Below are 26,295 nucleotides of genomic sequence, written 5' to 3'. Positions count from 1 at the left end.
CCGTTCTCCACACTGTCCCCTTTGCTCCCTCTACCAGACTTGCATGGAAAACCTGGAAATTTACTAATATTTTATTTTAATTTCCTTTTAGAATTTTGAATACCAATGTATGTATATTTTTTTTTTTCTAGTTAGCTTCATTTTTAAATATTTAATTGTCTAGAAACTGTGACTGCAGTCGCTCAAATTATTATTTTTTTATTCGGATTCATCAGTAATTCACAAATTATTTGAAAAGTCATGGAAATTCATTGGTCAAAATGTTTAGAAGCCCTGCATGCCCCTCACACAACATTCATGTGTTCTCGCTTGTTTTTGTAACATGTTGTGGTCCTGTGGCTAATGACTGCTTCCATTTGGTTCCAGTAATTTTCACGCAGGCAGTGAGGAGTTCCGCACAGAGTTTAAAGTCCCTCCGTTCCAGGACTGTGTGCTGAGCTTCCTGGGTTTCTCTGAGGAGGAAAAGACCAACATGGAGGAGAGAACACAGAAACATGGTACTGAAATCTCATGTTTGTGTGTCCCTTGCCTTGATGTTATAGAGTCTGAAATGTTTAATGTGTTGAAATGCCACTATAACCTCAACTAAGTAATTCTCAAATAACCAAAGCCTTTTCAACCAGATGTGCATTTGAGATGTTGACCCCAGGAAATGGTTTCTGTATTTTATTTGTTGGACCATCTCAAAAAGCAAATGACCCCTGACCTCAGCTTGAGGAGGGTTTTTAAAGGAGTATGTGGTGCTTGTTTTTATTAGGTGGTTGGTTCCAGGCAGTTGGTGATGAAAGGTGCACACACTTGGTGGTTGAAGAGAATTCCATTAAGGAACTGCCCTTTACACCCTCCAAAAGATTGTATGTAGTGAAGCAGGAGGTATGAACTTGACTTATTGACTCATGCACATGCACTCTCACACAGATTCTCACACTAAGGGCTTTGTGTGGGTTCCTAATAACAGTGTGTAAAATACACTCTGGACCAAGTGTGCTGTTTTTGTACTTTAAGATATTCTGTTTGCAGACTGTTCTCAGTTAGCGAGTATATTTTGACCTATTACGGCATATTTCCGGGTAGGGGTGGGCGGTGTACCAGTAAAATATTGTAAACCGGTAGAAAATTGAGGATCGTTTATAGGGCGGTTATTAAACTTCTACCACATGGTAGGGAATGTGCATTCCAATCACTTGAGGAAAATGAGGAACACTTTAAGAAAAAAAGCTGTGTCCTTCGTGGTGTGACATTGACTCTCTGCTAAACCCTGCTCCCCTTAGTTACTGTTGCTAATGCCACCAAGCTTTCCTACCACAGCCCGTTCTGCTGCAAATACGGAGAGAGAAGTGATCACACTGAGTAAATTACCTTAGTAATTATTAATTAACATCTTTCTGAAGTGTACATTTACTGTATTTCTAATGTATAGTTGCCAAAAAGGTTTCCAGCATCTAATGGATGGCTATTACAATATAAATTTTTGCTTATCACCCACTCTTACTTGGTGTTTTGGGGAACTCATCGTTGTGATCATAGATGCATCAGTGGTTTATAGCTGTTAACAGGGTCACAGTGGAGATGTTTTAAATTCATGATTCTTCTGTCTCTTTCTGCAGTGGTTTTGGGGCAGTATACAGATGGATGCCCGTGCTGGAGAATCTATGTATTCTTATGAAAAGGTGAGGTGCCTGCAGATACATTGATTATGAAATGTAATATCTATTACAGTTACTATAGTAATACCCAATCTATTATGATTTCAAAATCCAAAACCTCAAATTCAAATCCTCGCATATTTTAATGTAGTTACAAGCAATAAAATGTATCTCTAGAGTTTTTGTGCTAACCAACCACAATTAGCGACACAACATTATCAGTCGCTTTGTTTCTATTTCTGTGCTGTTGTGCTGGGGAGCCCCACCCACAGTCAAATCTCATTGGTACAAAATCCCACTCAACATAACTGTATATTAAACACCAAATATGTTCTAATTGGCTGTTGTGTTGCGTTGCGCACCATTTTCGCTTTCTGTTTGGACATATTACCTTTTTTCAGACTGTCCTAAAAATATAGCTCCAGTCATATTTGTGTCCTCAATGTATTTTTAAAATAATTATGGATAAGGATTCATGAATGTTAGGGATAAACCGATGTATCAGCCACCGATATTTATCGTCCAATTATTGACCAAATTAAAACCATGGGCAAATCGGTTTTAAGCATGAAAACGCAGATATGAAAAAACGATGTTTCATTTATAATTATCACACTTTGTAAAAACTCTTTGAATTCAAATGCAAAATCCAGAAATTATGATAGCCACAGAATGAAAAAGGGTTGGCACTCCTAAGAACATAGAATAAAAATGTTATATTACTTCTCGTTCTCACATTAATGAGGAAAAACCGTTATTACAGACGTGATGGTTGTGAAAGCGGCCCTTACCTATACGTGAAGTAAAACCATCCAAAACACTCTGAAAACAGCAAACTTTGACTTCTGAGACCTTGGTATTGTTTCCATTAAGGCTGCATGATTGAGTTAAGATTGAAATCGCAATATGGTCGCGATTACAAAAGGAATTGCCCAACATATGCATAATATGAATTTGTGATGTTCTGTTATATACAAACATCTAAAACGTGAGTTCTGTTATTTTGAACTGCAAAAACAGAAGTACAAAAATGTTTTAGAATGACAAAATAACCTTTTTCCACATTAATCATCATGCTTCTATTTGTCTTTCATTCTGGCTCTCTTTAAAATTTTGGCCTGGCATTTGTTCAACAGATATGAACAGAAATGTTTATATTGGTGCATCCCTAATGAATGTTGCATCTTTTCCTAAAAGATTGAATACACATTGTTGTCAGCAAATTTTGACACTCCTCTTAAAGAACAAATTCTCAGTAGTCATTGTTAATGTAACATATGTGCCGCCTTCTCAGTCGGAGAGCCCTGCGATGAAGAAGGCCGTGTCTCTGCTGTCTCTCACGACACCCAACAGCTGCCGGAAACGTAGGCGTCTCAGAGAAACGTTGGCTCAACTCACTAAAGAAACAGAAATTTCACCCTTCCCCCCACGCAAGAGACCTTCAGCAGAACACTCCCTCTCCATGGGTTCCCTGCTGGACATCTCCAACACTCCAGATACCTGCAAATCCAGTGGAGGTGAAGTCAATGATCTTGAAGTCATTTAAACAAAGCAACCAAATAACACCATCCAGAATGATAGAAGTTTAAAGAACACCCTACCATAAATGCATAATGAGCTCTCTATCAATCTAATTGGTCTTATAAAAGAGTGCAGAAGTCCCATTCTAATATGCGGAAGTGTTATTGTTTTAATGTAGAGTTGTCACAAGACCAAAATTTCAGTAGTTGATGACAAACCAGTGAAATGTCACACACAATATGTCTTTTTTTTTTTTTTTTTTTTTTTTGTTGAGTAAAAATAGTTTTAAGTTCTCAAGCAGTTATTCAAGACAAGTAAACAGACCGTAATAAAACAAAAACAAAGGGGAAAAAACATGCAATAGAACAAATAAAGACAAAAGAACAATAGTACAAATAGTCTTTGAGGTTTTTTAGGCTTCTAACAACAGTATGAAGTATTAAAGCTAACATATAGACATTTAAAAAAAAAAAAATCAACTAAAATAGAACACTGGTATAGTCTTGACTATTTCTTTTTCTTTTTCCGTATTGTTTTTTATTAGTATTAACTAAATAAAATACTATTAAGCTTCATTTACACCACATAACCTAATGAACTGATTATTTTCCATATGATTATTTACCGTCTGTTTACATTCACTTAAGATATAACCATTTTACATTTAATACTCTCCAAGATGAGTATTCTGACCGATTTCTTTGTATTTGACAATTCAGGCATGCATACACATTACTGTGCACGGGCACACAGTATGCAGCAACCTGTCAATCAAACAGTGCACGGGTACTGAATTAGTCGATACTTGGTGCTACTGCAACTGCAGAAACACTGGTATCGTTACATCTTTTTAATTTTAGTAATGACTCGGTACAAATGTATCAGAACTTTTGACCCTATTTTAAGGAGTTGCAAGTTACAGAAATTACAGAAGACTTTGATCTCAGAGTGATCCCAGGCAGGACTGGGAGGAATCGGGAGAGCAGTCAGGGTTGATATTTAGATGAGTGAGGCTGCTGTCTTTTGCAGAATGCAAGCACAGGAGGAGCAGCAGTAGGCAAAGGAGTAAAAGAGAGAGGGAGAGGAAGAGTAGTACAGAGAATGATTGGCAACTGCAGCGCACCAGCACTCCTGTATGCAGCCAGGAATACCATACAGGTGACATCCATATGACTTATACCAGGGTTTAGGATTAATGTAAACATTGATCTGTGCCAATAACATAACTCTTTTCACAGAATCAAGAAATCAAGAGATATTGGCAGTTTAATTTGGGTTTATCTGACACAAATTGATCTCTGTTCTCTCAGTAGTGAAGTTCAAAGAGCTGCTGGGTGTTTGTTTCTTCGTTACTTAAAGGAACAGTTCACCCAATAATCTAAACTCTTTCAAAGAAGAAATATTATGGAATACCTAGAGTGTGGACTGTCAAGCTTCAGAAATGATAAAAAGAAGACTAAACAACTTCTATGCTATATTCCAAGTCTTCTGAAACCATATGATAGCTTTGTGTGATGAAAAATTAAGTCGAAATTTAAGTTGTTATATGCTAATCTTCCCCTTCGTTGCAGTTCTCAAATTTAATTTGTACTCGTGTTCAATTTAAATATGGTGCATAAAGATGTGTTGCACATGTTTGATGTCAAATGTTGTTAGTTCCTGCTTCCTATCATTGACATTGAACCTGGCATGACACATCTTAAAACTTGAGAGCTACATCGGAGGGGAAGATTTTCAGCACTTAACTTATTTTATATATTCTTTTTTACTTATGCAAAGCTTTTTTGGCTTTAGAATACTTAAAGCAGAGAGGTCACACAACTTTTTTTTTTTTTTTTTTTTTTTTATATGTAATTTTATGGTGCTTTTTGTCATTTTTTGAAGCTTGAAAGCCACTGTCCCAATATAAAAAGGAACATTCTGAATATTTTTGTTTTGTTACACGTAAGAAATCATATGGGTTTGAAACAGCATGAGGGTGAGTAAATGATGACCACATTTTATTCCTTAAAAGCGTCCAGTATTCCCCTGTACCTAAAACCTTAGCAATCTTTACTCAGGATTTTTTATGACTCCTCTATTCATAAAACAACTACAGAATAAATCAGAGAAAGATATAAAATCACACTGGATGGAAGAAGGATTGAATATATCAGAGAAGGCTCAAACAGTGTGTGATTTGTAGAGCCTCACCCCAGGGTCTCTGCTGATATATTTCAGAGAATGCCAGACCCCCCAAAAGCTCGACTCCCGCCCTGCCCAAGCAGTCAGCACGATGGCAGGTCTCCAAGGAGCTCTACCAAACCGAGAGCAACTACGTTGATATCCTGGCCACAGTCCTGCAGGTTTGTGTTCAGTCTGTTTTTTGCATGTTCTTTCTTTTACAGACACACACACAGGAAGTGGAAAGTCACTACCTGGCTATGTCCTTATCAGAGACAAACAGTGCTGAAACCAGTAGGGGGAAAATGAATTTAATTTGAACACTATTGCCGTGGAGCTCTGCTTTACACATCTATATGTTGAGCTCATACACACACACAAACACACACACACACACAAAACTCAGTGTTTACTTGGATAGTAAATGCCACATCTTTTGCCAAAATAGCACAATCAGAACAATTTCAAACAGGATGCAATCCTGCATTTGTACACCCGTTTATTCTTTTCAATAATGTCAAAAAACAAATGAGGAGAACTGATTCATTGAAACAAACAGTTTGAATAAAATGCATTTGTAGAAATGTCAGACTTTCCAACACTACAGGGAACTGAGAACTTGCAGATAGGGCTAGGCAATATACAGTATGGAATAATGCGATATCTTAAACGGTCAAAAAAAACAGTCTTTAAACCGTGAAGAATTCACAACACAGTAACTTCAAAAATGGAGCTAATGCTTCAGTATCATTTTCAGTTTTTCTCAGGGTTTCAGGACAGTTTTCTAGTATTGTTTATGCTGCTAAATCTTTAATTATTTTTTTTTTTTTTCATGTTTGATAGGTTTAAATAAATGTAAAAAAAAATATATATAATATTTTAAAATGTTTGTATTTTTGGTCTATTGCAGTTTGATGTTGAATGTTACAGTACAGTTGAATGTTTTTGACATTTTACACTATCATAGACTAAAATTATATGCCAGGGCTAGTCAACTAGCAGCCTGCAAGCCATTTTAATTTGGCCCTCTGACAGATTTTGATAAAATCCTCTCGCAGTCAGAAACATCTGAGCGCTCTGCTCAAAACTCAGTGGTGAGTTAAACGGCACTCAGCGGTGCGTGCTACAGCATGGCCGATTGTCAGAAGCGATCCAGTTTTGGATTGGAGTGCGGGTGTTTAAGCTTGTCAAGGCATAGTTCAGTAACACTGCTCTCCAAAACATGAACAAGCAACTTTTAGGTGGACATATTGTATTGTGTCAAATGTATTTATGCAACTTGCTTAGGTGCTGGGTGCAGTTTTTTTAAATCCATCTTTTGACCGTGACCTCCTCAGCTCCTGAGGCATTATGGGATAGTAAAGTGTCCCGCTTCAGAATCTCGCTGGAAAAAGTAGGGTCAGTTCATCTGAAGTGGTCCAATAATTGTAAAGTTGGTTGCTTGACTATTTTGAATTTTCCTGATTTCTTTTTCTTTTTTTTTTTTTTTTGTGATTACCTGTATGTATTGGTATTGCAAAACCACCCGTTTTTTATTTTTATTTTACTTTGTTTAGCCACGGCGGCCATCTTTGTGTCATGGTGCACAACAAATTTTGGTTATACACAGGGCTCAAGTTGAGGGGGGATGCGAGGGGATGGCATCCCCCTTGTTGCAAGAAATACCAAAAATCATCCCCCTTGTAAAACCACCATCATCTTTAGATCAATTGTGTTATGTATTACTAATTATTATTACTAATTACTAATCATGCAAGTAAAATATTTTATATTTAATTTTAATACATTTGATAAATAACAGACTTTAAATAAGGACGATTAGCCATTCAGAATTAGATTTCAGCATGTGAGGTTGCCAGTTTTCTCTAGGTGAAATCCCTCAATCAGATCAGGACACTTGTACAGTTTGGATATATGCTGCTAGGGTGACGCTTTAGTCACGCGATCTGGCAACTTTGAGCATGCGAGCTCTCTCTCCACTGCGAAAAGTGTTTTCTGAAAACACTGTAAAACGGAGTATGTTGGAGTTTGCGATAGGTTGACTTGTCCTTCCTAGTGTTCACATGAAACTTACGCCACTTTCAAACATGAAGTAGTAGATTGTATAAAAAATATATATATATTTCAATATAAAAATGCGTTTGAAAACTTTTTGGAAAATAATGATTACGTTGTTTATACTCATGTATTCACGGTGTAAAGAAAGTATTATAATACTTTTTACTTAATGGTTACACCACATGACAATTTTAAAGTTAGATTTTTTTTTTTTTTTTTTTTTGTGTAGGAAAATGCTATAAAGGTTTTTAAAAAAATGTATGAACCAAATTGGACAAATATTACATATCTGAGAACATGACAAGTGTTTTAAACTAGATTTTTAAAAGATTTATCATTATAACACCTTTTACACATCCCCCCCCCCCAAAAAAAAATTTTTTTGGACTACACCATCCCCCTTGAATTTCTTTTTACAAATCGACAGATGTTTACGGAAACCTCAATATTTCAGCTCAAGATGGTCATAACTCCTTGGAACAAAAACTGATCTCTAGAGCAGTGGTTCTCAAGTTTTTTGACTCCAAGGATGTGTCTGAATAAAATAATTAATCATGGAACATTTTTAATTCTAGAAGTTTCAGAAAGAGTCTGTTTATAATTTGCAGGAATACATCTTAAAGTATTTTTCAACATTTAATTAAGTTGGATTATTTTAAATACATTTTAAGTCATCTTGATGCCCCCTTGGAAGTGTACTGAGGCCCCCTAGTGGGTCCTGCCCCCCTGGCCCCACTGCTCTAGAGCACACTAAAAAGTACATGTACATATTCAGTATAAACATTTAGCATATTCTTATTCCTTAGAGGTAGAACTTAAGTCTTAAGTCTTAATGCAATGATCAAGATTGCTAAAAGTTCCACTTTTAGGGTCTGTTTATAATGAGAAGGGTTCGAGTCTCAGTCCTACATTTTTTTTTTTTCCTTTTTTTTTTTTTAGTGGGTACCTAGGTAAGTATAGTGTGCATAAAGAGCATTTCAGATTTTAGACTTTTTTTAATGGGGGTGAGAGAGTGAGAGAGGGGTTGAATATCTCTGGTGGGGGACCAGATAGGAAATTTTGAGTTTGAGATCCCACTGGTTACAGATCTAGGGCTAGTCAAAATCTGGGGAAAAGCTACTTTATTCATGCGTTTTGAGAAATGAACAGATGTAATATAAGCATAACAAATAATAAAAATGAACAGGATTTTACAGTAATTATGTTTGATTTACATAGCACAATTTCAAACTACATTTTTTATTAGAAGCTGTGAGATTTCCTCACTCAGTCTCTCGGAAATGTTTTGGGAGCTTCTGGTGGCAGTAGTCAATTTGGCAGGTGTCAGTTTTCTGAGAATATTGTTAATGGGAACCCAAGCTTTGTCCTCAGTAGATATCTTGAATGATGTTCTTGGTCCAGGTGGGTGGAAGAATTTTACAAAAACATCATAGTTTTCCTCGCTGATGTCCTCAACCAAGCCTAACCACAACTGGTCATCATAGACACAAGCGACAGTCATTATTCCGTAGGATCAGGGAGACAGATTTCATCACTGCATGTTCTTCAAACTCTTGCGATGCAGATGTAAAGAAGCACCTGATAGTAGTCTCTGATACTGCCTCAGAACAGTGAAATTTTCTTGTATCCGGAATTCTGTCACACTTATCGAACCTGTCCTTGAGATTCACTTCATGAAGTTCAGTTACTTCCTCGCATTTGACATAGATGTATGTAACCCCCTTAATCTTCTCGTTGCAAAAGAAGAACATATCTTCAGGGTTGAGGATTTGACCCGCTGTTGTCCTCTGCAAACTGGCTTTTGTTGTTTCCTGCTTAGTTGTTCCTCTAACCCCGTCACACGCTTTTTTGCCATGTGACATTGCGAAGAAGTTCCATTCAGCTTTTATACCAAAGTCCTTCTCATGGTTGCACAGATTGGCAAAATTTGTGCCTGTACCAGCATGATAGATCATGCTTCACTGTTGCCAGTATCAAATGTAGTAACATTTTGGACCTCATTGACAAGCATAAGGTATTGTATGTCTATCATAAACATAATTACTGTAAAATACTGTTCATTTTTATTATTTGTTATGCTTATTACATCTGTTCATTTCTCAAAATGCATGAATAAAGTAGGCTTTTCCCCAGATTTCTACTAGCCCTAGTTCTGTAACCAGTGGAATCTCAAACTCATAATTTTTACAGCAGAATGCTACTATAGAAGACTTATATCTGTGAAAATTTCAGGTTCCTATCTGGACCTCCACCAGAGATAATCAACCTGAAAGTGAAAAATTGCACTTTAATGCCTCCATCAAAAATAAAAAAAGAGAGAAGTCTCAAACCTGAAGTGTTCTGCATGCACACCATACTTACCTAGGTACTACCCTCTCAGTTAGGATTGAGACTCGAACCCTTTCCATTATAAATTGACCCTAAAAGTGGAACTTTCAGTGATCTTGATCATTACATTAGTTAAGTTTTAAGTCCAAGGAACAAGAATGTGCAAAATGTTTATATATGTACATGTACCTTGTAATGTGCTCTAGAGATCAGTTTTTGTTCCAAGGAGCTAGGACCATACTGAGCTGGGATACTGAGGTTTCCATAAACATCTGTTTAACCAAATTTTCGTGCACCATGACACAAAGATGGCCGCCGTAGTTAAACCAAGTAAAATTAAAATAATAAAACTGGTGGTTTTGCAATAACAATACACACAGGTAATCACTCAAAACATTTTTGGAAAATTAAAAATGTCAAGTAATTCATGTTGGACCACTTGAGATGGATTAACCCAGTAGGTCTTCTGGGTATTTCTCACTTACTCTTTTATGAATATTGAGGATTCTGACATACTACTCCGTTGGCATACTGTATAATAGGGAAATATGGATATTCGGATGGAGTATATGTTAAGTGCTTTGATTTTACTATATCTTGTCATCCACACTGGAACAACGTTTTCCCCACCGAAAACGGCTTTCAAAAAAGCTCTCTACTTCAACACTTGAAAATGAACCGAAAACGTATTGCTGTTGATGTGGCCTTTACCACCTGCCTACATATCAGACATTTTGTCCCTTACAGCAACAAATCCGATTAGGTCCGGTGGAGTAACCCCACTGGAATGCACACCTCTTGTCAAGTGCCGTGCCATAGTGATTGTCTTTAGATATGGTGTCCGTCCTGGCTCAGTGAGCTAATTTCCTTTTGTTCTCCTGGTCTTTTAGCTCTTCAAATACCCACTGGACAGAGAGGGCCAGGTGGGTGGCCCGATCCTTGCTCAGGAAGAGATCAAGACCATCTTTGGCAGCATTCCAGACATCTATGAAGTGCATACTAGAATAAAGGTGTGTAATAACCTCTCCAAAACACTGAGTAAAGAGTGAACAATGGCTGAGTGGAATGTGTTTGCTGATGAATGTGCTTTGACAGGCGGATCTTGAGCAGCTGGTGATGAACTGGTCTGAAGAGAGGAGTGTTGGAGACATTATTTTGAAATATGTGAGTCTGACGAGTCTTTGAACTCAAATTCTACCGGCCTTGACCACATTACGCAGTCAGAGACTGAATGGCAGTTTTTGTGATCTTGCACTCTCTCTCTTTTCTCTCTTTGTCTCAGTCTAAAGAGCTGGTGAAGGCGTACCCACCATTTGTCAACTTCTTTGAGATGAGTAAAGAGACTATAGTAAGATGTGAGAGGCAGAAGCCAAGATTTCACGCATTCCTGAAGGTACTGTGGCCTCCTCGTAGTCAAGTAATTTTTATTTGTATAGCGCTTTTCACAACATGGATAAATCAAAGCAGCTTTACAGAAAATTATGCTTTAACAGAAAAGAAGCTGTCATGTGGGAATGTCTTAATGTCATAATGGTGTGGTGAAATAAAAACGTGATTGTAAATTGTGCCTTAAAATAAAAAAATAAATCATTTGTATTTAGTCCCCCAATGAGCAAGCTAAAGGCGATTGCGACGTAGTGTGTATAAAAGTTTCTGAATTAGTGAGAAACTGATATATTGGCTGATATCTGACCATTTTGAGCTCACTGCCTGCTTGGGCAATAAAAAGAAGTCTGAATTTACTCACACTTATGCCGCCTCAAACTCGTATGACTTTCTTTGTTATGTGGAGCTCAAACCAATTGCATATTGTTTATAGGCATACAATGCAAGTCAATGGTGTCCAACACTTTCAAGCACTAAAAAGGACATAAATGTAGCATAAAAGTAATCCATACGGCTCAAGTGGTTTAATCCACATCTTCTGAAACGATACGATCAGTTTGGGTGAGAAACAGACCAGTATGCAAGTTATTGTGCACTTATTCAAGCTCAAGGAAGTGTAATCAAGCTTCTCTCATGAATGCGCCTAGAAGACTGTGGATGTCGAGATTTATAGTGTATTAGGAGTTACATTTTGGATTACCTTATGCTGCCTTTGTCTTTTTTGGAGGTTGAAAGTTTTTGACCCCGTTGACTTGCATTGAATAGATATAAACATGTATCCTTGAGAGCATCTTCACTTGTGTTCCACAAAAGAAAGAAAGTCATACGAGTTTGAGACAATCTAAGGGTGAGTAGTAATGAAGAAAATGACATTTTTGGCAGAACTATTCCTTTAAGTACATAGTTCGGTCCAATTATTAATCAGGTACTAAAATAATTGTTCATGGAATCGTTAAGGAACCGGAACATTAAAATTCCTTACGATCCCAACCCTAAAAATCTCTATATACAGTATATAAGCATTATTTTGGCTGCTCAACCACTATTGGTGAATTACTATGCTGTATTGTGGGTGGGTTTGTATTAAGGATGTAAAAAGTACCGGTAATTCGGTACCAAGTCTAAACTAAAATAAAAAAAGATATCACGATACCGTTTTTTGTGCAGTACCGTTGGTACCGAGCACAGACTCAATTCGATACCTGCATGCGCTGTCTGACTGACACAAGACTGCTTTCAAATGCTCAAAAACTAATTTGACATATTTGGGAAAAAATTAATGCATAATTAATCTAATTAAAATCTTGATATGTCCTAGAATGACTTAAACCACAAAAGGATGCAATTTAATTAAATAAATACAGCCTACTTTCTGCATGTGCTTTTATTAAATTGTATTAATTAATTTGGTAAAACACCATTGATGCTAAAGTTAAATTAAACTTCAAAACATGGAATTCAGAAAAAATAAAAATGGAAACAAGATTTGGGAAAAAATAAAACGCTTTATAAGGTCCTACTTGGAAAAAAAACTTAAAGCAATGTTAATTGAAAAACACAATGAAAATATGAAGATGTTTTAACTTAATATTTACATTGATATTCACTTTTTAAATAGGCTAAAAAAAGCATTTTTAATAGCATATTATAAGTTTTTGCTGTGGTATCGAAGTTGGTGTCGAGAATCGTGAAATTTTACTGTTATTGGTATCGACTACTGAAATGTTGGTATCTTGACAACCCTAGTTTGTACTGTATGGATGTTTTCAATGAAGGTGTTTTACATTTATCATATATCCACACCTTCACTTCCATATTTTTTGTATCTAGATTAATCAGGCTAAACCAGAGTGTGGCCGACAGACCCTCGTGGAGCTTTTGATTCGTCCTGTGCAGAGACTGCCGAGTGTCGCTCTCCTACTGAATGGTAACAAACATTTACCTAGCTGTGTGGAAATTTTCCATAGACTTCTATTGTTTTCAAATAAAGTATTTTTACCTAATCTAACCTAAACCTTTAAAAAAAAGTATTTTGCATTTTTAGAATGTCAACAACTGTTTACTTCATTTATTAACTTTCCCCTTTGTCAATATCCCCAAAAGTTTTGTCAGATTTAGCTAACATCTTAAAACATTTTATTTATTTTTTTTTTTAGCAATTTTGCCCTGAAAGTGTAGCTAGGTTTAACGCCCACACTCAGACACATCGTATGCATTAATTTAACAGCACGTTAATAACATTTCATGTTTTTGTGCTGTCAAGACTTCTGCTCACACTGAAATATTTGACAGCTTGTCTGTCTTTCCAAAATTATGTCTGTCATTTCAGTAACATAAAATGTAAATGTTGGATTACCTTGTGCTGCCATAAAATGTTCTTCACTTGATCTTTTTTGATGTATGCATGATGAAAGTTTTGTGAGAGCACTGACACAGGAGCACATGATTTAGGATGGAGTTTGATTTTCTTTCTAGATATAAAGAAACATACATCGGATGACAACCCAGACAAAGTGACTCTAGAAAAGGCCATCGAGTCTCTCAAGGAAGTGATGACGTGAGTCCTGAGATTAACCACATAAATTGTAGATTCCTATAAAATAATTCTTAGTCTGGATGTCCAGCAGAGTTTACATGACATTCTCTCTTTTAAATTTTGCACAGGCACATAAATGAGGATAAGAGGAAAACAGAGGGACAGAAGCAGATCTTTGATGTTGTTTATGAAGTGGATGGCTGCCCTGTAAGTAATTTGTGTCTGGAAATTTCTTGCACTTTACACTCACATCTCTGATTTAAAGGAATATTTCATCTAAAAATGTAAATTAAAGTTGTTATTTACTGGAAATGTTTCCCTCCACCACAGCTCTATATTTATTTCAAATGGTCATATAAAACTAAATTATGACGGACAAACCTTAACTAACATTATAAGTAGACTTAAAAAAGATAAAATGCTACAAAAATTAGAACTATGGCACCAATAACAGTACGTTATAAACTCTAATAGTATATTACGCTGTCAGTCTCGTATATGGCTGCTGTTCCTATTCTCTCTGTAGTGGGAGAGTTAGCCGTGCTTTCCGAAAACTCCCCTCACTCAGTGTAGCACTAAATGGATCAGAGTGAGTCAGCTTATGTAGTCTCCTGTCAGGCTCAGCACAGAACAGCTGCGTCCAGAGATGGGGCTGCCAAACCATTATTTGGCCCCAGATGGGAGTTTCCTGGATCAGTTTGGCTTTTGTTGCTCATGGGAACTGAACCAGAATAAACAGAATGGAGTTTGATCCAGAATCAGAACTCTGTGGACATCTATGAGAATATCAGTCAGGGTATTAGTCCAGGCTAGGATATAAGACACGTAGTGTTATTGGAGACTACTGCACAATGTTCAGAAGGAATTTTGGACTATTCTTCCTTACAGAACTGCTTCAGTTCAGCCATATACTTAGGATGTCTGGTGTGAACGGCTCTCTTGAGGTAATTCCACAGAATCTCTTTTGGGTTAAGGTCTGTGCTCTGACAGGGCCACTCAAAAAGGTGGATTTTCTTTTTTTGAAGCCATTCTGTAGTGGATTTACTTCGATGTTTAGGGTCATTATCCTGCTGCTTCACCCAACTTCCACTGAGCTTCTGCTGGTGCACAGCGACCCTGACATTATCCTGTAGGATATCTTGATAAACTTGCGAGTTCATTTTTCCCTCTGATGGCAAGCGGTCCAGGCCCTGTAGCACCAAAGCAGCCTCAAATCATGATGCTCCCTCCACCTTCACCGTTGGGATGATGTTTTCATGTTGGTATGCGGTGCCCTTTTTACACCATACGTAGTGCTGCGTGTTCTTCCCAAAAAATTCAACCTTTATTTCATCAGTCCACAAAACATTTTCCCACTAGCGTTGTTGAGTGTCAAGGTGATCTTTGGCAAACTTCAGGCGTGCAGTAATGTTTTTGTTGGAAAGCAGCGGCTTCCTTTACGGTGTCCTGCCATAAACACCATGCCTGTTTAATGTTTTCTGTATTGCAGACTCATGAACAGAGATGTTAACCAGTTCCAATGGTCACATACTTTTACCAGCCAACACTGTGAATGTTTGAATAATTTATTCAATATGTACAAGAGCAATACAATAATTTGTGTTATTAGTTAAGACACATTATCTTTGTTCATTATTGTAACTTGAATGAAACCAGATTTTAAAGACAACCTTGATTTTAAGACAAATTTATACATAAATGCAGGTCATTCCAAAGGGTTCACATACTTTTTCTTGCCACTGTAAATGATGGCCGAGACTAAACATTCTGCTTTGGCTTGTGTAAAGAGTGTGTGAGGGTGGAAACTGATCTGTGTGTCTGTGTGTCTGTGTGTCTGTGTGTCTGTATGTCTGTGTGTCTGTATGTCTGTGTGTGTGTGTGTGTGTGTGTGTGTGTGTGTGTGTGTGTGTGTGTGTGTGTGCGCGCGCCCTTGCAGGCCAATTTGTTGTCGTCACATCGGAGTCTGGTCCACAGGGTGGAAACCATTGCTCTTGGAGACAAACCCTGTGACAAGGGGGAACACGTCACGCTCTTCCTCTTCAACGACTGTTTAGAGGTAAAGCTTAATCTTTACAAATCACCGTACCATGACAACCCCTTTAGAAAACATTTATAGAAATATTACAGACGGCACTTTTTAGGTTTCATAAAGCAAAAGCTCTTTCAGATTCCAAAAGAATGCCACTATATGAGAGTTATTAATCTTGATTTCTTTTCTCAGATAAAGAGCCAATGTTTCTCCTAATGTTATTATAACACCCATGATGCAGTTGAATAAATAAGTTGATTTGATCAAAGTGCAATGTCACATATTGACTCTCAGCTAAGCTTGATTTTTGTACATGGGTAAATCTCATGAAAAGCTGACAAGAACATGTCAGGGTTATGTTTTGCTCCAAAATCAAAAGAAAGATATAATAAATTACACTACCAGCTAAAATTGTAAACACATTTGACTGAGTTTGTTTCTAATGAGTCATGACATAAAAACCTTTTGAAAATAAGGCTTAATGTAAAATGCTCAAAAGGAGTTTTGTATACAAATATAAATTGTGCTTGCATAGTAATTTCTTTCAAAAAATATTTAATTTTTTGTACAGTATATTTGTATTTTATATATATATATATATATATATATATATATATATATATATATATTGCAAACATATATTTATATAACATTATTTTGTAAAATGTTGTATCTAGGAACAATTTATATTAGTATACAAAACTCCTTTTGAGCAATTCACAATAATCTTTATGATCAAAAGGTTTTTATATATTATTTGTAGTTTTTTTTTTTTTTTTTTGGAAGTCCTTCAATGCTGTTGAAAAAGTGTCAAAGGACACAGGATCCCCATACTTCAGTATGTTATTTTATAGTTTTGATTACTATTATTCTTAAATGTGTATTTCCCTCTCCTCATTAACGTAGTTTTCATTAATGTAATGTGAAATAATGTGTAATGAAAAAAGGATTTACACGTCATGGTAGTGTTTAGTGTACTACCTTAAATGGTTGTTGACATATTTACAAGTCATTTTTTTTTATTTTTTTTTATGTAATGCAATAAAAGAAAATACTGTATCACATCAGAGAAATAGTTCACCATCATTTACTCACTGTAATGCCATCCCAGATATGTATGACTTTCTTCTGCAGAATACAAACACAGATTATTTTATCTCTGCTCTGTAGGTCCATACAATGCAAGTGAATGGTTTTCTAAAGCTTTGAAGCTCCAAAAAGAACATAAACGCAGCATAAAAGTAATCCATAAATCTCTACTTGTTTAAACCACCGTAATCCATGTCTTCAGAAGCAATATGATAGATGTGGGTAAGAAACGGAGCAATATTTATTGCTAAGTCCTAACTATAAATTCTCCTCCCTGCCTAGTAGGTGGCGATATACACGTAGAATGCAAAACGGCAAGAAAAAAAAAAAAAAAAAGAATGTTGAAGTGAAAGTGGAGATTTATAGTAAAAAAAAAAAAAAAAAGGACTTAAATATTTATGTTTCTCACCCACACCTATCATGTCATTTCTGAAGTCATATGGATTTTATGCTGCCTTTATGTGCTTTTTAGACTTTCAAAGTGGCCACCATTCACTTGCATTGTATGGACCTACAGAGCTGAGATATTCTTCTAAAATTCTTCGTTTGTGTTCAGCAGAAAAGAAACTCGTACACATCTGGGATGGCCTGAAGGTGAGTAAATGATGAGAGAATATTCATTTTTGGGTGAACTGTTCCTTTAAATCTGAGATAAAGAGTAGTCAGAGATTTCATAAAAAAAACTTAAAAAAAAACTCTTAAAAGTAAAATATAAAATATAATTGTAATTAAATTAGTCACAAAGCAAAAATCTTTATTGGTCCTAAAAATGTGGCCTCATTTTCTTTATGCAAAAATGATTTCTTATATAATCTTGGGGTGAAATGTGACCTGGACATGTTTTAGTTAAATTCACCCAGACATCTCTTCAGGCCACAAGTGTTTCCTCCCTCTAGGTCTTCCCTTACACACCCAGATTGCTGTCATCTCAGTTTAACCTCAGCTTCTCATTATTTTCACAAGAGATCTGCCGAAATCACGGCACTCGTTCAGTTCAGGGACATCCGGTGCTGTTGAAGAACAATTTTATGAATAATGTATGCACGTGCAGTCATCGCTTGTTGACGCTGCTCTTCGGACCGTTTCCTCAATTAAAGAGGGGATACATTTAAGCACCATGGAGGGGTCCGTCCATTTGTGTCGGCACATGGTTATGGTCTTTTTTGCTCACTGCTTGGTCTAGACTAGTAATGAGTGCAGGGAAAAGGGAAGCCTCTGAGTGATCAATTATTCATTTAGAAAGTCTTCTGTATGCTTATCTGTCACCCCAGCTCTGGGTTATACATTTCGGCTCTTCTAAAGCACACGAAGGACTCCCCACCGTTCTGCTTTAGTACAGGAGAGAACACTTTACATTCCTGCATTATGAAGAAAGTAGCATTAAAAGGGTCAGATGAGGAATTGTAATGTGGTAACGAATAACTAAAATAGGACTGTTTTTGCCACACCAAAAAAAAGAAAAACTCAAAAAGATCTTTCATAAGCATAAGTGGACCTTTACATTATCTAATATTATATAAAATGTTAAATGAAAAGAAATTATGATATGACCACTTTAAGGTTTAATTTGTGTGTTTTCTTTCTGTTTTTGTATTCAGATTGCCAGGAAGAGACACAAGGTGATAACCACGTTCCGAAGTCCATTGGGTCAGACGCGGCCGCCGGCCCAGCTCAAACACATTGCTCTGATGCCTCTGTCCCAGATCAGGAGAGTTTTGGACATTCAGGACACAGAGGGTGAGATCAGAGGGAACATTTGGTGTTCTTTATCCCACCATGTGCAATTTTTATATATATATATATATATATATGTATGTATGTGTGTGTGTGTGTATATGTGTGATTTCACAATAAACACCCTGGAGAGAGAGAATTAATCTGGTTTTGTGTCGGGCATAAAAATGTACCTTCACTATCCAGTCATGCCTCAAAACCCTGGTGTATTTTCAAGTTAAATAGCACTATAAAGATGAAGATCAGATCCTGCTGCCTAGGAATTTGACTGATATTCTAATCTGTACCTATAAAAGAGCTGCTTCTCTTACTGGAATATGTAGTTGTTCCCCAAAATTATGCCGTTGATCAATTCGTCAAGTTATAAATTGTTTACTGATAGTTGTCTCTGTATATTAAAGCGGTAATTCACCCAAAAATGAAAATTCTGTCATTATATACTTGCCATTATGCATTCCCAAACTCATGGCTTTCTGTCTTCTGCGAAACATAAGATATTTTGAAGGATGTATGAGGTGTATTTGTCCATACTATATAAGTCAGTGGGGTCCAAATGTGTGTGGGTATTTGTTTATCTCTCTCCTAGAGTGTCAGAATGCCTTCGCCCTGGTTGTACGTCCTCCTACGGAACAGGAAAACCTGTTATTCAGCTTTCAGCTGACTGCCGAAGACACCCTTAAATCTGCTTGGCTCAAGACCCTCTGTCGTCAAGTTGCCAACACAATCTGCAGAGCCGATGCGGTGAGTGCGCGCATATATATATATATATATATACACACACACACACTTACACACTGAGAGAACAAGGTTTCCACGCATCCTGGAAAACCTGGAATTTTGCAATGCAGTTTTCCAGTCATGGAAAATAATAAGAATACTTAAATGTCCTGGGAGAAAAAATTTGTCTTTGAAAATATTTTAGTATAATTATTGTCACTGACAAGGTTTTTGTTACATGTACAAAAACATGGTAACAATCAGGGCTCAGGTTGTGTGTCAAATAATTTCTTAGCGTTTTGTTTCTGCCAGCAGCTGCACATTGTGAAACAACATCAACGGTTGACTGTCTTGAACGAACCCCTGTCAACTACATTCTCTGCTCATCTGCTGTCATGCTTCGCTCCATCAAAATAGTTTAAGTATTGATATAGTGCTGCAAAATAGAATGTTTTAGTTCCAACAGTGTTTTATTGTTAAACACAAAAATATTTGCGTTGTAAACTTTAAACAGTGAAGACGGTCGGACTGCAGATTTTTTTTAAAATGATTTCACACACCGGGGTGGTATCGTGGTGATGCAGCCTTTAAACCTCGGGATGTGAATTCATTTTCAATAATTCAACGATTAGAGTCTGCTTATACTGCGGTCATAAAATGTGGGGCCCTATGAATTCAGCTCTGTGAAAAAAACAAGGACAGAATCAATGAATCATCATAAAAATTGCATTAGCTATAAATATGAAAATGAATGTTTGAACGCACAATTAATCAAATTAAAATCATGATATGTCCTAGTGTGATTTACTAAACCGCAAAAGGCTGTGATTTAATTAAATATATATAATCTGCATGTGTTGCATGCTTCATATTGTGTGAAGCCAGCCGCTCATACACTGAAAACGTGCATCATGATTAGGGCTGCATGATTATGGTTAATAATGACAGTCAAAATCTTTTCCTAAAAATTGATAGCGACATATGTTGACAGCAGTTGTGAAATTTTAAATAATATCAAGGTATAGAAAGTCTGATTTTTCTTTCTATCAAATTGTTTATTATGTTTACAGGAGTGTTGGTAATTCATGTTTTTGAGACTCTACAGACATTACATCAGAAATTAGCATAATTAATTCTGATATAAGTAATGGCCAGCATCATCCAATTACTGCCAACCATGTTAAAATTTAATTATACATTATAAATTCTGAATCCAAATATTGATTACCATTGTCCCATGTCTGCAAAACATGCTGAGTGGTCCAAACATCATCTGCAGATTGATAGGAAGTTTGGATTGAATGCATTTATCTGCATAAAGGGCTATAGGAAGCTCCCTATTTAGTGAATGACTTCACATCCAGTGTACTGTCTGTCTGCACTGTTCAAAATGCACCTTATTTTCATCCTTACTCCATAGGTAAAGCCTCTAAAAGCATAATTTTTCAGCTTTTGGATGAACCCATTGATTCTCAACGTGATAATGCACAGTAAATATAGGATTCAAAGGAAAAAAAAATGCACTGAAGTACACATTAACGTACATAGTGTTTAGCAGCGTGGCATGTCACTGTAAATCGCTCAAATTTTACAATATTTTTAAAATATTTTTTGCATATTGGATGAAACTAGGGACTGTAATATTTTGTCTTAAATAGGTTTCAATGTAAAAACTTAATTAGGTTTCCCACCAGATGTGGTTTTGTTGCCATTTCTCCTAAAGACAAACTCCGCTGTGGTCGGCACCATGTTGTTTTGTCACATGGCGTCGTAAGTTTAACCCTTTACTGACAGCACAGAGTTTCCTGAACTGAGATCAGTCAGTTTAAATGAATTTAAATTATGCGTTGTGCATAGCGAAGCCAAAATACATCGTCCCGGCCTGTTTATGTGGGGTCGCACGAGGATAAAATTTAATTAAGGTGATTCCTTTTGATCAAAATGAAGTCATGTTTTGCCCATGCTTAACTGCCAATAGAAAGAGTTAGGAAGGGTTCTGTAGGGTGTTCACACTTGAGTCTTCTTTAAAGATATTTTAAATGTATTATTAGTTTATTGCAGTTTACAGTAGTAATATATTTCTGTAATAATTTAGCACGCAGCATTGCTATACGGCCTCAAATCTTTATTTTGGAAGGAAGACAGCTTGTTTTGGTTTTTAGTTTGAATTGACAACAGCTTTGTGTTCCTTCCAAAAATTGGTGAAAAAGCTCCCATCTTCTCCTCGGCCCACAAAATCCCGGTGTAAAGGATTTACTTTATATTTATTTGGAAACTTGCAATAGCCAAACTTATGTGCAATTGAAGTAAATCTTTAGCGATTTAAATATTACATTGTTAGCACACGTTAGCAAGCCACACAAACTGAATTCCGAGCACATCTGTTACCTTTATTAACCGTGAGAGGCAGAAACCGTTATTGCGGTTAAATTGTGCAGCCCTAACCATCATCATCAACCACTCTGTGTGTGTGTGTGTGTGTGTGTGTGTGTGTGTGTGTGGTAGATGACAGAGAGTAGAGCGCTCTGAAGCATGCAGTACATACAGACTATATTTATTTAATGAAGTCACGTTTTTGTTGGGTTTAATAATCATATTGGACAATTTACTGTAGCAAACTGCTTATCTGGAGGTGAGAAGCTACCTTCAAAAATGCACGGAAACGGCAAAATAAAAGCTTGATTTCAATAGATGTGTAAAATGGGGAAAAAGCATAAATATATACAGTGTAACTCTTGTATAGTAATGTAATGTTTACTGTAATTAACAGTATTAATAATAATGTATTAAAGAAATATCTTACATATGTGATGTTCTGTCATGCAGCAATTCATTTGACAAAAATGTCTCAAGTGATGTTTTGGATTGTGCTTTAAGGATTTTGTATAAAAGGGTTTCATTTGATAAAAATAATGCAATGTCATGTTAAAAAAAAGTTAATTAATATTATTATATTTTCATTTGAATAAAGTTTTTAATTGGTTTAGACACCATTTTTATAATAAAAATGATACAGAAAGAATAACATCCAATAACCACAAGACTATTAAATACTATACACATACTATACACATTGGGCACATAAAATATCCTGGAAAACTGAGCCTTGAAAAAAGTGGGAACCCTGAGAGAAACATAGCCACTTCCTCCTCAGATCACCCCCCTCAGGTCTGGAACAGAACTCATTTATTTTATTAGCTCTGCTTTCTTTTTATTGTGGCTATAAATTAGGACGTTTGTGTGGGCCTTTTGGTGTTGGCTAATCCTATTAGATGGTCCCGTGTGGTTAAACTGGAAGGCAGATTAATGTAATTGGTAGAGGAATTGTATTTGAACTTTAAACTTCAGACGCACCCGTCTTTATCTTCACGCCGCAGAACCGCAGGTCCATCTTGCAGACGAGCCCAGCCCTGCCCAAACGGCACATGTAATTGACACGGGCAGACAGATGTATGTATTTCCCTTTGTAATTAAACAAGCCAGGCAAAACCCTGCGGCTAAATGCATTTTAGGCTGGTCTGCAGTGCTCAGACCATCCATAGGGTGGCAACATATCCACACATCACCGATGGAAAATGCAGCCCACATTTAGTCTCTGCTCCTCTGTGTGTCAAGAAGCCCCAGCTGTGTGGAAGGCTTCTCTTTGTATTTTGACAGGCCAGCAGAATTGCTGTACATTTATTTAATTTTCCGTGTCTTAAACAGGAAGATCTTATTCAGAGCACTGATCCTGACTCCGTCCAAGTGAGCACAAAGGACATGGACAGCACGCTCAGCCGAGCATCAAGGGCCATCAAAAAAACATCAAAGAAGGTAGGAGAAGAAACCTGAAAATACTAAATCAGACACTGCTCACTGCAAATTCACTTTAGCCACTTTTAGGTCTCACTGTTCCCCGTTAAAGGATTAATTCACCAAAAAATGAAAGTTCTGTCATTATTTACACTCCCTCATGCCAGTTCAAACCCATATTTGTTTGTTTCTTCAGTGGAACACTTAAGCTGAATTCTTAGAGAACATCCTATCCTATTTTGTTTTCCATATTATGAATGTGAATGAGAGCTGGGGCGATCAAGCTTCAAAATGACAAAAACAAATATATATATATATATATATATATATATATATATATATATATATATATAATATTAATAATCACTTATTGCTCTGTTCCTCATACAAAGATACAAGTGAACAATACTATACGACTTGTGCGCAGTATCTTTGTTTGAGGAACAGAGCAATAAGTGATTATTTAAGTCATTATTCACTGACAATCTTGATATCAGCACTAGCTCTGCTTGGCGAGTTAATGAGAGAAGTAGCGATGTCCTTTTGGCAATCACTCTTGAGTTGAATCATATCACTTAATCGATTGATCCAATTAACAGAACTGATTCGGTTCTCAGGTTCAATACTCAATGATCCATTCCAATTGGTTAGCGGCTCACTGGTGAGGAAGATTTTCAGTAAATAACGACTTAAGCCCTGTTCACACTGTTAGCGATTTTGTCACTAGATTTCGCTAGTCTCTGTACTCTGTGTCACTAGTTGGCGTTCCTACTGCTGTTGCTCTAACGTTATTGGTCGGCTGCACAACTGGCCATAGCTTTAGAAATTCTTATGACAGGTGAGATTTATTGCCGGTAAAACTAAGATATCATTCTTATTTGACTAGGAATAATTTGTTTTGCCTCTAAAAATAAACCACCTGCAGGGGAGAGTGTTTTAATATAAACTGCAGCTGTGCTCAATGCATCATACAGTATTATGAACAAGATGAACAATTTATTAATGTATACATCAAACTCACTCATAATACTGGTACATCATCCAATGTACATCATCCCGCTAACAAATGAGCATTCTGGAGGGGAAAGTGTTATAAACTGCACTGCAGCAATGCTTAATCATATCAATGAACGATAATTCAGCGAATCAATCAAACTCACTCAGAATGCCGTCAATTTCTGACACTGATTTCCACGTATCAGTAGCTGCGTTTACATGGACACTTTTTGTTTTAATCGGAGTGAAATGATTTCAATTGATGATTCCGAACGTACTGTTTACATTAACGCTACATAAAGTGATCGGATTGATGTGAGAGTTTAAATGTATCAAGCATCAGATCGGAACTGCTATTGTGACGTGTACACTGCACGATTATACAGCATTCCCTCGACGTTTGAAGGGGTGTTCACACTTGACTTTGAGCACACAGTTATTTCAGACTTCTCTACAAATGAGGATATGATGTTATACGTGACGGCTTGTAGTTTTATTAATCAATACATCATAAATAACAAAAAATATTACATTTAAAAATGGTCAAATATGCCATAGCCAAAATCACTAAGTCAACCATTGATGATGGGGGAGAGCAGCGATTAAACACTTACATGGCCGTGGTATTATAAGATGTGTGATGATTGTAATTTGTAACACATTGTATAAAAAGCACTATAACATCACTATACAGTATATATTTCATTGTAGGCTATACAGTATACTAACGTTAGTCATTAAACACACATAAGATTTTGAAGCACAGAATTTATTCACGCCACAAGATTACAATGTAAAAATAGTCATATTTGTACAGCAAGTTGATACGGAAAATGCAGGATATTTTTAAATGAACTACAAGAGACAACATACGCATGACAACATAAAACACAATAGTAATTATTATTAATTTGCATTGGTATGTTTGCCTCTGTTGCTTTCTGTGTTCTCTTTATGAGCTAAAAGCTGATCTTACTTTCATATAGGTGGGATCATCACAGACGTTTAGTAATATATAGTGACCGAATCAGACCAGATAACAACACAAACATTTGTGACTCCTGAATGAGAGATGTTTATGGTGATATACCGCTGGGGGTGTGTGCACTCCGATCACACGTCAGACTGGCCGACGTACAGCGATGAATCATGAATAAAATATATTTAAATGTCCGTGAAAGTCGAATCTGGAAACGTTTCTGCAGACTTCAGACATGTACACACTTTTCCTGGCACTTGGCATGGATCAAAAGCAACTTTAGGATGCTTTTATTGACGTCATTTCACAGGTGTTTCTCCATTCACTTCTGTTGCTTCTTTACGATAATGGTCACAAATATGCCCACTGTGATGAAAGTGTCGTTGTGCATGATACGCCATGACGCCATTACTGCGTCGGTACTGAACATGAGCAGATCGTCCCAGTTTCACAAAGCAATCTGATCAAAAAAATTCTCTTTTCAAATGGATTAAAAAAGGTTTACACCACCCCTTACAATCCAAATGAAATTTTAAATCAGATGTTGCCAATTTAATCCGATTGACATGGTTACATTACTTTTTTATTCGGATTGAGCTTCTAGTCCAATCACAAACGGATTACCAGGGTCCATGTAAATGCAGCTTTTGTTTTATTATATACATGAATGTGGTTACAGACAAATGATCTAGAACTGTGAAATGGACGACAACAACTCCATTATCTCACAGGAGACAGATGACGTGATCACCACTGTCTTCACTCTTACTGGTAGTCGCTGCGTGATATCGCTCAGCATTTGCGCAACTTTTATTGCGGCTCTTGACACGCCCACATCCTATCGTGTCCCTGACACTAGTCGCTGACGCTGGAAGTCGCCAGTTCTCACTGAAAATGAATGGTCTCCTGTTGCATCCAGCGACAAAATCGTTGACAGTGTGAACGGGGCTTTAGAGTTCAGTCTGTTTCCACACAATCACCATCGTATGGCTTCAGAAATCTTGGAATAATGTGCACAAATCGAATGGACCACTGTTTTTAATAATACTTTTAAAGTTGCTTTTTTGTAATGTTTGAGCTTCACAGCCCTACTCATCAGTATTCCACTCAATACTGGAACTTGAGTTACTAGAGTAAATAAAGTCAGAATTTTTATTTTTGGGTGAACTATTTATTGCTTTAATGTTCGGATAACAAAAGAATGCAGGAGCCCTGCTGACACTCTTGAGAATGACATCATGAACTGACACCCACTTCCTTATGGTTATAAGTCGTGTCTTAACAGCTCTCAAACCAGCGGCTTAGTTTTATATAATAAGAA

General features: G+C 36.6%; 1 protein-coding gene across 3 annotated transcripts in view; it reads left to right on the top strand.

Annotated features, from left to right (window-relative positions):
* ect2 (epithelial cell transforming 2) overlaps positions 1 to 26,295 on the top strand; it is a 49,455-nt gene that overhangs the window by 16,560 nt on the left and 6,600 nt on the right. For 2 of the 3 annotated variants that reach the window (XM_051673417.1, XM_051673416.1), the window contains 16 exons: positions 367 to 497; positions 758 to 873; positions 1,608 to 1,670; positions 2,941 to 3,163; positions 4,197 to 4,325; positions 5,388 to 5,512; positions 10,607 to 10,726; positions 10,812 to 10,880; positions 10,999 to 11,109; positions 12,933 to 13,029; positions 13,578 to 13,659; positions 13,767 to 13,845; positions 15,575 to 15,694; positions 18,355 to 18,493; positions 19,077 to 19,231; positions 22,913 to 23,020. In XM_051673417.1, the coding sequence (XP_051529377.1) occupies positions 367 to 497; positions 758 to 873; positions 1,608 to 1,670; positions 2,941 to 3,163; positions 4,197 to 4,325; positions 5,388 to 5,512; positions 10,607 to 10,726; positions 10,812 to 10,880; positions 10,999 to 11,109; positions 12,933 to 13,029; positions 13,578 to 13,659; positions 13,767 to 13,845; positions 15,575 to 15,694; positions 18,355 to 18,493; positions 19,077 to 19,231; positions 22,913 to 23,020 (1,867 nt within the window). The remainder of the gene's footprint in view (positions 1 to 366; positions 498 to 757; positions 874 to 1,607; positions 1,671 to 2,940; positions 3,164 to 4,196; positions 4,326 to 5,387; positions 5,513 to 10,606; positions 10,727 to 10,811; positions 10,881 to 10,998; positions 11,110 to 12,932; positions 13,030 to 13,577; positions 13,660 to 13,766; positions 13,846 to 15,574; positions 15,695 to 18,354; positions 18,494 to 19,076; positions 19,232 to 22,912; positions 23,021 to 26,295) is intronic. The other variant, XM_051673418.1, reaches the window with a different exon arrangement.

Source organism: Myxocyprinus asiaticus, chromosome 35, assembly GCF_019703515.2.
Source record: "Myxocyprinus asiaticus isolate MX2 ecotype Aquarium Trade chromosome 35, UBuf_Myxa_2, whole genome shotgun sequence".
Lineage (NCBI taxonomy): Eukaryota > Metazoa > Chordata > Actinopteri > Cypriniformes > Catostomidae > Myxocyprinus > Myxocyprinus asiaticus.
The sequence above is the reverse complement of the archived record's forward strand: the minus strand, read 5'-3'. Positions and strand labels throughout refer to the sequence as shown.